The following is a 14067-nucleotide window of genomic DNA, read 5'->3' on the forward strand; positions in this document are numbered from 1 at the left end:
GCCCCAGATTCCACCTCCTCCAATACACTCTATTCAGCAACCAGCGAATAGTCCAGCATGACTTGAATCGCCTAAGACATGAAAACAGGGAAAGTTGGGCTGTGAGATTTCAAATACGCTTTCTAAACAAGAGACAACTGAGAGAAGGGAGATTAGTGGGGCTTCGGGCTTTATGTTGTATTGTGTGTGTGTGTGTGTGTGTGTGTGTGTGTGTGTGTGTGTTATGACTAATGGTTTGAGGGCAGATTTTAAAGCAGGGTGATGTTCAGTAAAATGAACCACCTCCCACACTGAGCAGGAAATAGTCTCCTCCAGAGCATTTGACATTTGATAAAGGTACACTCTCTCAGACACTAGTGCTAACACACACAAACACACACACACACACACACACATACACACACACACAAATATATATGGTCACGGAAAATGCTAACAAACACATTCACAAACTAACTCTCTCTCTCTCTCTTTCTCTCTCTCTCTCTCTCTCTTTCTCTCTCTCTCTCTCTCTCTCTCTCTCTCTCTCTCTCTCTCTGTGTTTGTGTGGGAGAGAGAGAGAGACTTTAATCTACCAGAAAATCTGAAAACTTACAAGCACCAGCACATAATTCAATGTTGCTCTGTTCTGTAAACACATTCGTAGACACATAGAGATATAACCGTACTTATACACCCAGGCTCAGACATTCACAGATAAACAGATAGTTTGAACACATCTGCCTACGTATGTCTGGGCCACCTCTCTATAGACGTGAGCTCTAACATTCCAGAGCATTGTTCCTCTGTCCGGTTCTTCAGAGCGGGAGAGACGCAAAGATAATAATTAGAACAGAATCATTCATCAGCTTGTGACTGGGTAGATGGATCCTGCAGTGTTTATTGTTATTCAGTGGAAAACTATAAGGAGCATTTCTGAGAAACTGGTGGAACAGAGTGAGAAAGCTCCTATGAGCATGTAGAAATGGAGGATACACACACACACACACACACACTCAGACACGCACAGAGACACACTCAGACACGCACAGACACACACACACACACACTGTTATGAGTGTGTAGGAATGGAGGGAGCAGAGTTAGATGTGTTGAGTATGAATCAGGGAGCCCACACACACACACACACACACACACACTCACACAGAGGGACGTGTCCTCCAGTCAGCTCTACTGAAGGGCAGAACATGACTCATACGCAGTGATGTAACAGCAGGCATGTGTGCAACAGCTTGGGAATGATGTGAAGGCGTTTGTGTGTGTGTGTGTGTGTGTTTGTGTGTGTGTGTGTGTGTGTGTGTGTGTGCTACTTGAGCTTGGTTGGCTATACTTTATACTTCATATACTTCAATGTCAGCGGTGTGGATGTATTTGACCATTCTAACAAGATATGTGAATCTGCGCTGAATCTGTGCAGCCCAAAAAATCCTCTCGTGAATGATCCTCCGTTTAACGTAAGCAGAGCGGAGATCAGCCTACGTAGAGCCTTCTTGTGCTGGTGTGTTTGCTCTTTGCTAGTCGGGGGGAAAAAATGAAACAAACTCTTCGTTATATTTGGATTTCGTTCGCTTGGGTTTTGTATTATTACCGAGAAATATGTTAACCATTCCTGCTTCAGTTCTAGACAGGCATGATCATAAGTTATTCAAATCTTCGTGGCTAACCCCTTTCATTTCGGTTGCAGGAGGTTGTGCGAAACAGAGTAGATGGACACAAGGTACAGTCCGAGAAGTTGCAGCTTTATTCAGTTACCCGCAGTTGAAACTAAACATAATTTTCCCTCACAACCTCTGATTTGGTCGCTATAGCTTTTCCCCAGCTTACACAGTAGCAGTTCATCTGCATTGAGCGTTTACTCCATTGATATGAAAATGATCCATACACTGTTGCCACTCACTCGCAACTCATTGACGTCAGGTTCACTTACAGTAGGAGCCATGCATAGGCCTAGGCTACTGGTATTTTGTTGGCTGAGGATTATTTTGAGTTTCTGTCCCTCATTGGTGGTCGGTAAAATTACTGCAATTACATGATGCTTATTACAGTAAATGCTGTCCCCAATTCACTTTTCACATTTTTTCAAGAGTAACATTATCGGTTATTGTATCGGTATCGGCCACAACAGACCGATAGATATCGCTTATCGTTATCGGCCCTAAAATTCCATATCGGTGCATCTCTAGTGTGCAGGTGTATGTGTGTGTGTGTGTGTGTGTGTGTGTGTGTGTGTGTGTGTGTGTGTGTGTTTTGATTTGTGTGTGATTTAGAGTACAGAGCAGAATTTGAATTTGTGTGTGTGTGTGTGTGTGTGTGTGTGTGTGTGTGTGTGTGTATGGTATGAATTAGTGATGTGTTTATCATGCACGTGTACAGTATCTCCTCCAGTGCTTGTCACTCTCCATCCATCACTTCACACACCCCATCTTCATCTGCCAGCAAGAGTTACCACGACAACCGGCTCAGGGGGAGCCTGCCGTCTCACATGCACACAAACATAAACACACACACACACACAAACACAAACACAAACTCACACACACACACATACATGCACAAGCTCACACACACACACAAACACACTCACACACACACACATACAAACATGCGCACACACACACACAGACACAGATACATACAAACACACACACACACGTGTGTATATATATATATATATGTGTATACATCTTTTTCATTCTGTTTCTCTTCATGAAAATGTTTTTCTCTCTTCACAGGAATCGATTACAAGACCACCACTATTCTACTGGATGGGAGGCGGGTAAAACTTCAGCTCTGGTAAGGTCACACGCACATACAGTACACTTGCACACAAACATGTGTGTCTCTCTGTAGTCCACACATTCCGTGTTACCCACAACATTTATCATATTAGTGTTTAACTCTCATAAACACGGACGCACACACTTCACTTCTCTATCAAATGCATAGGAGGAATACACACACTAGTAACTTGTCTCTCATCCATACCGTGTCAGTTTGGACACACTCCAAACAGACCTTGTTGTGTATATCTGACACCTTGTAGTCCAGGGCTACAAGACCAGCTGTTTTCAAATCATTCCGAAATACTTCCCACGGAGGGCACTGTGACGTAAATGGCTACGGCGCCCATAGTCTGTCTGTGTGCCCATGGTGACCCAGTTTCAGGTCTAACCTGTGGTCGTTTTCCGATCACCACCTCTCTCTCCCACTCGCTTCCTGTCACTCTTCAGTGTGCTATATGAATGAAGGCAAAAAGCCCCACAAATCTACTTTCCTCCTCACAGATCTGACTGTTTGTCCTCAGCCCGACCGGGTGGTTCTACACCATTCCTGAGTAGAGACCACGGCTGCTCTGACTGAATCAGTCCTGTGTTACTGAGCAAACCCAAACAGAACCTCAGCCAGCTGTTTCCCATGGCAACCCAAACTGGCTACCAACACACAAGCTATATGATCCAGAGCTTTCTCATTTCCCGTTCACCATCAGATAGCCTCTCCTCCAAGATTTCCTAATTTGTGTGTGTGTGTGTGTGTGTGTGTGTGTGTGTGTGTGTGTGTGTGTGTGAGAGAGAGAGTGTGCATTTGTGTGTGTGTGTGTGTGTGTGCATTTGTGTGTGAGAGAGTGTGCATTTGTGTGTGTGTGCGTGTGTGTGTGTGTGTGTGTGTGTGTGTGTGTGCATTTGTGTGTGTGTGTGTGTGAGAGAGAATGTGCATTTGTATTTGGTGTGTGTGTGTGTGTCTGTGGGTGTGTGTAGGTGTGCATGTTTGTGTGTGCGTGCTGCACACACTGAGCTACTGGCTCCATGAGACGCAATAGTGGCGTATACATTCAAAGAAATTAGACCTGTCTTCTAAAACTATTTTTACCCTTTGCAAACGGAATGCTTTAATTGGGTACGTGGTGTATCCCGGCTGTCAGATAGCAGCTAACTCTGGAGCAGGCAAGGGCCGGTTCTGGAGCAGATGTAGGATGTATCTGGGCCAGATGTTAGTCTAGCGCCAGGCCAAAAGTAGCTGCTCTTGGGGTCATTTTGGATGTCCACTAACTGTTCACTACTGTAAATAGATCTTATTTATGCAGGTGTGTGTCAGATATTTGTGTGGTGTGTGTGTGTGTGTGTGTGTGTGTGTGTGTGTGTGTGTGTGTGTGTGTGTGTGTGTGTGTGTGTGTGGTGTGTGTGTGATAGATAGATAGATAGATAGATAGATAGATAGATACTTTATTGATCCCCAAGGGGAAATTCAAGGTCTCAGTAGCATACAGACATCACACACAACATGCACTTACAGCAGAAAAAGTAATATACATATAAGAAAACTCCACTGTACAATACAGACAGTAGAAGATAAACATGATGCTAAAATACTTAATACTAAATATACTATAAAAACTAAATTAAATATCAACATAGTGTGCTTAATGATGATCAAGTGCATGACAGGGCAGGGGTGTGTGTGTGGGGGAGGGGGGTGCATGTGTTGAAGAGTGTGGTGAAACTGTACTATATTTCTCTACTGTTGTGTCTGCTACCATGTGTGTGTGAAATTAGAATCTGTGTGTGTGTGTGTTTCTTACAGGGACACTTCTGGCCAGGGAAGATTCTGCACCATCTTCCGATCATACTCACGAGGAGCACAGGTGTGTGCACATCACCTGAGTAACCTTGTTAGAGCGACGACCATGTCGTCTCTCTGTTCACATGAAATACTAAAGTAATATCTGGCTCAACATGAGAGCAGGCTGGCAGGATAACCTCGATAGGATAACAGAGTGATAACAGCACTCTTAGTGCATATGAAAAAAGAATACAGAACAGTGTCTTTTTTTTATTGTGGTATGGTATGTGCACACCATTTAAACAGTCTGGAACAGAGCAGCACTTGACCACTATGCTTCTGTTGTGGTTAGAAAGGAATCAGTAGCAGGAGGGGAGGTGGGGGGCGCTGTGGCGCAACAGGCTACAGCGTTCATACCATGTACGGGTCCAAGTGCCCACCGGGACCCAGGTTCAAATCCAACCTGCGGCCATTTCCTGATCACCATCTCTCTCTCTCCCACTCACTTCCTTTCTCACTCTTTACTGTCCTATATAAATAAAACCAAAGAAAGGAATCGGTAGTATACACAGCTGTTATGAAGACACAGGCCCTATGGTCAGACTCCAGGAAAGACATGATCTGATACTCAAGCCTGGATTTAGCCAGATTTTTAAAAAAAGTTTAAGTGTGCACTGTTATCCATTTCTGTTAACATTAAATGAGAGCAACAAGTCTGTCCCAGATAAAGACTTAAAACAGGATATTCTTGATTACATAAAAATTAAAATAAAAGAGCTGTCACGATAAAGAAAAGCTGTTATTACTTCAAACTCCCTAAGGGAGGTTGACCTCAGAGGTCATGTACAAAAGTAACCCAAAATAACTTAGATCATCCCATAGACTGTAAAAAATATCATCCTGGTAAATGTCTACATTTCTTTAAAGTGTACACTGTCGGACAACAACCCGAGTAGATATTTAACAGCTAAAGTGTAGTCTAATTTCTGGACATTTTCTCACGGCAGCATGGCAGAGTCTCAAGTCACGGTGGGACTGAGTGTGACACTATGGTCATTGAAGGCATCAACTTCCTTCCTGTTATTTAAGCATTCTTCTGAGATGGTGTGTGTGTGTCGTTTGTTTTCTTGATACATGTTTGAAACCTGAATATTCATTTCTGTTTGCAGGGAGTAATCCTGGTGTATGACATCACTAATCGCTGGTCATTTGATGGCATTGATAGATGGATCAAAGAGATTGACGAGGTAAGAACCTGATTAACCTGATAAAGCCTGATTATGGATGAAAAAGTCACTATAATTAACAATGCCAAACAGATTTGCTGTAAGCCTGTTGAAGTAGCAGTGAGCGCAGGACAAGAATCCAAATAGAAGGTTGTTTTGATATTGTGAAATTCTGAGAAAAGTGAACTGTGCTCAGTACTCAGAAGTGAAGTATGTGGAAAGAGGAAATCACCAGCAATATCAGTGGTGCAATCGCCCACAGAGCCTCAGGAAACTCATATAGATACATTACTGAAACCTCAAAGACATACATTACTGAAACCACATAGACATACATTACTGAAACCTCTAGACATACATTACTGAAACCTCTAGACATACATTACATTACTGAAACTTCTAGACATACATTACATTACTGAAACCTCACAGAGATTTTTCAACCTCACTTGAATTCAATAAAGTATCTATCTATCTATTTATCTGTCTATCTATCTATCTATCTATCTATCTATCTATCTATCTATCTATCTATCTATCTAGAAACATTACTGACACCTCACTTGAATTCAATAAAGTATCTATCTATCTATTTATCTGTCTATCTATCTATCTATCTATCTATCTATCTATCTATCTATCTAGATACATTACTGACACCTCCTGCACTTACAGTAAACTACAGTGAAATGCATACATAACTGAAAATAGTTTTTTAAAATCACTGTGTTACCATTTTCAGAACCTTGATGTCATATTTCACAACTCTAGACACAAAACTCACAACCAATGATCAAAATGCAATTTTTTTCAAAACTCTAACCCTTTTCTCAATTGCTTGGATACAATACACATACAACTTAGATCATTTGTTCATTCAACAAAAAGCACCTGTTCAATATGACACACCTTAACATCAAAGTACTACTATTTCAAAAGGCAATTCACACATTACATTTCAAATGAGTGGTGTCTATTCATTTCCTTACAATGATCTAACTATCAATTGATATAACTGCTCAAAATGATAAGTAACTGTTGCATTACTCTTAATGCATAGTTGTATGGAAACAGACAATCTTCCATGTTTACTGCAAATTATGAAAGTTTCAAGATACTGTAACGAGATTCATTGTCACCAATTAGTTTTACAGTACTGTCTTTTATTTATTTAATTTTTTATTTTTATTTTCTATTTCATAGCTAATTATTTTTGCTTTGATTCAAATAAACCTATGTTGTGATTGTACTGTAGTGTTTTGCATCAATATATTACAAACTTTGTTCATTGATTCCACTGTGTCTGTAGTATTCTCTCTACTACTGCAGTACTTTTACAGAGATGTATTTACTGTACATGTAGTACCATAATGAAACCTGTATCACCTATTCTGTTCTACAATATTTACTGTAATAATTGTACGAACAATGACAGACATCGGTTGCTTGTGTGTGGGTGATCTATAGTTATGTTTCAATGGTATTTCACAGTAAATTTGTTTTTTGAACCAATGATGGTGCAAGTGCAAGATTTCTTTGTGAATGCACAATGCAATGTTTTAAACAGATTAGACCGCCTGTGTTACAAGTGATAACCGTTTTGAGTTTTGAAAAATGATATCAATGTTCTGTAAGTGGCTTGCTCCAGACAAAATGTGTTTCTTTCCCTCACCACTGACCTCTAATTTCAAGCACCTAAAGTTTCACAGCCTGATCATTTTGTCTCTCCAAAATGTTAGGATGTGTTGTAGGTTTTTTATGGTAAATATTTTTGAAAATGTAAACAAGTAAACATGCAAACAGCCTGAGCTCCTCCTTTGTGTACATGTCTGTCTTTGTGTGTGTGTGCGTGCGTGCGTGCGTGTGTGTGTCCACTACCCAGCATGCTCCAGGTGTGCCCAAGATCCTGGTGGGGAACCGCCTGCACCTGGCCTACAAGCGGCAGGTGACCACGGAGCACGCTCAGGTGTACGCCGAGCGCCTGGGCGTGACCTTCTTCGAGGTCAGCCCCCTGTGCAACTTCAACATCACGGAGTCGTTCACGGAGCTGGCGCGGATTGTGCTCACGCGCCACGGCATGCAGAGACTCTGGAGGCCCAGCAAAGGTGAGCTTGGATAGGACTGTCTCTTTACGCTAATTAGGCCTCTGCAAATAGGCCCCAGGCTACCTGTCGAGTTATGTACTGTTACGCACGCAGAGTTATGCACAGTGGAAAAGAAAACTCACGATGACTGTTAGAAGTATATTTACTTTAATTTTGTGCTACCTCAATGTACAATATTTACTAGTTCACGTCTGTCAATCGAAATCGCTAAGCTAAGAAAAAAAAATATTACCAGGTTTGTGTATTTCACCTCTCCGTTTTGAAATATGTGTTCTGTAGTTCTGTCATGTACCACCTGGAATTATTCTATCAAACATTTAGTAATAGTGTGTTGATCGTAGAAACAATTTAGCTTGCAGAACAGCACCATATTCATCAAAAATGCTATTGATTTGCGCTACGGTAGCTCATCTCGACAAGTTAGCTCATCTCGACAGAATACCGCCATGACTGCGGCATACTCGTTTTCAATATAACCTGGCACACCACTGCCCAATTCTTTCGCTGCCTCCATGTAGATTACGATTCAGTTCTATTCACCGCTCAATAAAACCCATTGTTTATGGAATGTTCGTCAGTTGAACATTTTGGCGCTGATGTGTGCGGCAAGGGAGAGAAAGTATTGGTGCACTCGCGTCAGTGCCTATATGCGGAGCCCTTTTAGAGTTTTTGCTCGCAACATCAGTCCACTCTCTGATGTGGTGAGGCACAACTCTAGTAGCATGAGCTCAATCTGATGTGGTGAGGGGCAACTCTAGGGGCATTGGCTCTGTGTGGTGTGGTGAGGGGCAACTCTAGGGGCATTGGCTCTGTGTGGTGTGGTGAGGGGCAACTCTAGGGACATTGGCTCTGTGTGGTGTGGTGAGGGGCAACTCTAGGGACATTGGCTCTGTGTGGTGTGGTGAGGGGCAACTCTAGGGACATTGGCTCTGTGTGGTGAATTGAGGGGCAACTCTAGGGACATTGGCTCTGTGTGGTGAATTGAGGGGCAACTCTAGGGACATTGGCTCTGTGTGGTGTGGTGAGGGGCAACTCTAGGGACATTGGCTCTGTGTGGTGTGGTGAGGGGCAACTCTAGGGACATTGGCTCTGTGTGGTGAATTGAGGGGCAACTCTAGGGACATTGGCTCTGTGTGGTGTGGTGAGGGGCAACTCTAGGGACATTGGCTCTGTGTGGTGAATTGAGGGGCAACTCTAGGGACATTGGCTCTGTGTGGTGAATTGAGGGGCAACTCTAGGGACATTGGCTCTGTGTGGTGAATTGAGGGGCAACTCTAGGGGCAGTATAGTAGTCTCACAGACTCATAGTCTCACAGACTCAACTCAGATTTTCTCAATATCAGTCACTTTCACATTCACTACACACAATATCACACATTCTCACACCACACACTACACACACACACATCACATATTCTCACACACTCTCACACCACACCCAATATCAGTCCTCATACTCTCACACTCCACACACATTATCACACCAGACACAATATCACACACTCTCACACTAGACACAATATCACACACTCTCACACTAGACACAATATAAGTCCTCACACTCTCACACACTTTCACACTCCACACACAATATCACACACTTTCACACTCCACACACAATATCACACACTCTCACACTAGACACAATATCACACACTCTCACTAGACACAATTTCACACACTCTCACACTAGACACAGTACACTCTCACACTCCTCACACAATATCACACTCTTACACTAGATACAATGTCAAACTAGACATTAGACATGTCTCAAACTAGACAGACTGTTTCTAATCCTTATTCGATTGTACTAGTGCTTTCTCTCACTCTCATTTTATCATTTGCTCTCTCTCTCTCTCTCTCTCTCTCTCTCTCTCTCTCTCTCTCTCTCTCTCTCTCTCTCTCTCTCTCATCAAGACGACTTTCATTGTTTGAATTTGTTGAGCATTCCTGTGTGGATGTGCTGCATGAGGAGAGATTTGATCTGTGGCACAACGTTAAACAGAGGCAGGAATTACTCTTCTCTGCATTTGTTTTAGTGTGTGCACCATGACGTGTGTGTGTGTGTGTGTGCGCGTGCGTGCGTGCGTGCGTGCGTGCGTGTACACGTACGCTCAAGTCCTCTCAGGCTTGTGTTAATCAGTTTCCAGCACCACCTAGTGGTGGAATGTCAAATCCCACATACCAGCTCTTCTCTGTTTTTGCTCTTGTGTTCTCTCTGAATACATTTGCATTTACTCATGAATCAGATGTTTTTATCCAGAGCGACACAGCTAACCACGGTTTCTATTTGTATGTGTGTTGCCTGGGTACAAGCCCAAGACCTGCTCTCACAGTTCCATTACAATAATGTACTATTACTAAAATACCACCTCTTCTGTTTCCTGTCTCCTGATGTCTGGATATCTGCATTTATATTACAGTTGCCAACATAAAGTAAATAATCTTTCAGTCGAGGAATGTTCTTGATTGAGGTTGTAAGCACCCATTCACTCTCTGTTTCTCACTCCTTCTCATCTTCCTACCTCTCTCTTCTTCTCCATGACCCTGTCTTACCTTTCCAACCTCTCCCTCGTTTTGGCTTTCTACTTCTCAAATTCCATCCCTCCATTCCACTCTCTATCTGTTTTATCTTATCACCCTATTTTGCCCTCTCTCTCTCTCTCTCTCTCTCTCTCTCTCTCTCTCTCTCTCTCTCTCTCTCTCTCTCTCTCTCTCTGTCATTTTCCCCCTCCCTTTCTATTCCCCCCCATCTCTCTCTCTTTCTCTCCTTCTCTCTCTCCATCTATATCTCTCTTATACCCCTTCCTACCCTTCTCTCTCTCTTTCTCTCCTCTCTCTCCATCTATATCTTTCTTATACTCCTCCCATCTCTCTCTCTCTCTCTCTCTCTGTCATTTTCCCCCTCCCTTTCTATTCCCCCCATCTCTCTCTTTCTCTCCTTCTCTCTCTCCATCTATATCTCTTATACCCCTTCCTACCCTTCTCTCTCTCTTTCTCTCCTCTCTCTCCATCTATATCTTTCTTATACTCCTCCCATCTCTCTCTCCATCTAAATCTCTCTTATATCCCTACCCTTCTCTCTCTCCATCTAAATCTCTCTTATATCCCTACCCTTCTCTCTCTCCATCTAAATCTCTCTTATACCCCTCCCATCTCTCTCTCTTTCTCTCCTCTCTCTCCATCTATATCTCCCTACCCTTCTCTCTCTCCATCTATATCTCCCTACCCTTCTCTCTCTCCATCTATATCTCCCTACCCTTCTCTCTCTCCATCTATATCTCCCTACCCTTCTCTCTCTCAGTCTTGAGTCTGCAGGACCTGTGTTGTCGCTCCATCGTGTCCTGTACGCCGGTGCACCTGGTGGACAAGCTGCCGTTGCCGCTGGCTCTGAAGAGCCACCTGAAGTCCTTCAGCATGGCCAACGGGCTGAACGCCCGCATGATGCACGGCCGCTCGTACTCGCTTCTGCCCGCCGCCAGCACCAAGAAGAGACCCGGCGCCTCCAAGAAGAACAAGATATTGCGCCCCCAACTGGCCGTGGCACACTCCTGCGCCCGCACCAGCTGCAAGATCTCCTAGAGACAGGCACGTGAAGGGGGAGAGCGCTCGCTTCAGACACACACACACACACACACACACACACACACACACACACACACACACACACACACACACACTCAGACTCTCAGCACCAGAGCTACCGCTGCCTAAAGAAGGCAACACCTGTGCAGCCGTGTTGCTGCTGTTGATGGTGCTGGTGGCCGGGCAGAGGGCTGGACGCTGGCGTGCCCTGGCGTGGAGACGCTCCAATGCTCCATGTTCAGAATGGTGTTTAGAAGCTCGGACAGACCCGGGCTGGAGAGAGTCTCATGGCGAGCTGAATGCGCCTGGAGGAGTTACATTGACTCCTAAAAGAGTTACACTGACTCCTGAAAGAGTTACACTGACTCCTTGAAGACTGACTGCTGGAGGAATTACATTGACTCCTGGAGGAGTGACATTGATTCCTGTAAGAGTTACATTGACTCCTGGAGGAGTTACATTGACTCCTGGAGGAGTTACATTGACTGCTGAAGGAGTTACGTTGACTGCTGGAGGAGTTACATTGACTCCTGCTGCTGCTGAAGTAGCTGAATGTGAATCCTTTCGTGTCTGGAGAGAGTTAGACTGACCGAGGGGATGGGCAGGGAGGGGAGGGGCATGGAGGTGCGGATGTGTTCTTTGTGATGATGTGCAGTAGTTGTGTGTTTCGTGTGCACCGTTTAAACGTAGCGTACATATGTGGACACTCAGCAATCACCACGGCAAGACCTCACCAAGATGGCGGCTGACCTCGGGAGGGATCTGACTCTCATCCTGCAGACCAGAGACACGGCACATTTTTATTAATTTAGCAGATGCTTTTATCCAAAGCACCTTGCAGTTTGATGTGGTCGTACATTGTTATGCTAGCTGGGTCTTTAACTCCTGACCTTAGTGTTTACTAGAACCTTACTTTAGCAGCTGTGAGCTCCAGGAACCATGCGGAACAGGACTCGATCCACTTCACGGTCGTCCAATAACAGGAAACACCCAGTCTCAGAAAAGCATTAATCGTGTCAGTTTGCATTTTGGACGAATTCTTTTTTAAGGATTGATTAATATGTCTGCTTTTTACAGAGCCATAGGGCCAACTCAGCTCAGTCTATCACACAGAGATTCCTTTCTATCCCAGTGTGTGCTGCTGGCCTCTCAGTATTGGTCAGCGCAACACTTTGTAATCTGTATTTCCGTCCAGCGTGGTTTGATACTTTACTGCATTGATTTCTCTACACAGTGGTTGATTCATGTGTTGACTTTTGTATTGAGACACCAAAGAATGCTATGGTCCTCATGCAGTATGGAGAAGGGGAGTCATGGCCCCCTGAGCCGCCGTTTGGAATAAACACAAAAACAAACACAGCTGTGTCCTGTACTTTTCATTTGTGTTACTTGCTGAGAGGGTCAATTTAAGTACTTTAAAAGTAAAATTAACATTTGAACTTACATTATATACACAAGGCTATCACAGAGAAATTCAGGATAATGGATTGATTGTAAATACAATTGCACATTCAAACAATTCTGAATGAGGTATTTTACTCAAAAGACCCTCGAGATCCGATCTGAAGTGTGTCGCTAAATGTAATATTACTGGTAGCCACTAGATGGCGATGTTGTCTACTATTTCCTCCTTTCCCTGCTTCAGCTCTGCACTCTGGCAAAAGCTTAACCTCAAAAAGTGCAGTGCCTGGATTACAGTTTTTCTCAGTTGCTAAAACACTAAAACCCATTTGGTGAAGAAAGTTCTCAGTTGCTTTAAGCTAATTGTTCAGTCTGTTGTCAATACCTTAAACCATTTCACATAAAACACAATTTGCAGATCTCACTTACAATTTTTTGCAAAACTTTGCACATTCTCATTCTCAAAACACATTCTGCACTCTAATGCACATGCATCCATACTGGTAAACACAAGTGGCAAAAATGAAATAGAAATAGACATACACATGTCATTGATTAAACACAATCACTCAGAATTGATTTCACTTGTTTCAAATGATGTGACAAAACCAATATAAGCCAGTTCAGAGAGCAAACAGTAAAGGTGGGAATGAGAATGGTTATGTGAGAGGACGAGTGCATATGCGAGGTGGGGGACGAGGAGGAAGGGGAGGATGGCAAGAAAGAGGATTTTTTATTGGACACTGTAGTACAGTGCATTGTAGGCTGTATACTGTACAATACTGTAAACAAATCGTATGGCCCTGAACATTGTGCTTTCCCATTTGTTTACAGTTCTGACTGCTCAATAGATTTTGACTGGTTGCAAGTTCATATCAACAAAGAACAAGAATCAAAGGACAAGTTTGTAAGATGCAGGGTACTGTAAAAATAGGGATACAAGGAGGAGGAAGAACAAAAAAATGCAAAGAGCAAAGCAAAGTAGTCATTTCTAAAGACAATGACAGAAAAATATGAAATTTGTTTTGAGATTAAAAATGTACTTCTCCCTGAGAACTATATGTTTTGAACAATGTGTTTTCTATTTTTTAGTGTATTGTTTACTGACTGCTTGATAGTATATCATTTCCATCACTTTGTTTAAGATTTGAAAGCAGTGTTGGTAAAACTGTAAAAACTGTTTTAAAGCG

General features: G+C 43.1%; 1 protein-coding gene across 1 annotated transcript in view; it reads left to right on the top strand.

Annotated features, from left to right (window-relative positions):
- The window catches only part of rab40b (RAB40B, member RAS oncogene family), a 19659-nt gene extending 6826 nt beyond the window's left edge, over window positions 1-12833 (top strand). The window contains exons 2-6 of the mRNA XM_042087189.1: window positions 2733-2793; window positions 4579-4639; window positions 5727-5804; window positions 7666-7888; window positions 11196-12833. Coding sequence (XP_041943123.1) covers window positions 2733-2793; window positions 4579-4639; window positions 5727-5804; window positions 7666-7888; window positions 11196-11473 — 701 coding nt within the window. The 3' untranslated portion in view covers window positions 11474-12833. The remainder of the gene's footprint in view (window positions 1-2732; window positions 2794-4578; window positions 4640-5726; window positions 5805-7665; window positions 7889-11195) is intronic.
- The last annotated feature ends 1234 nt before the right edge of the window (window positions 12834-14067 follow it).

The sequence above is a fragment of the Alosa sapidissima genome, chromosome 3 (assembly GCF_018492685.1).
Source record: "Alosa sapidissima isolate fAloSap1 chromosome 3, fAloSap1.pri, whole genome shotgun sequence".
Taxonomy (NCBI): domain Eukaryota; kingdom Metazoa; phylum Chordata; class Actinopteri; order Clupeiformes; family Clupeidae; genus Alosa; species Alosa sapidissima.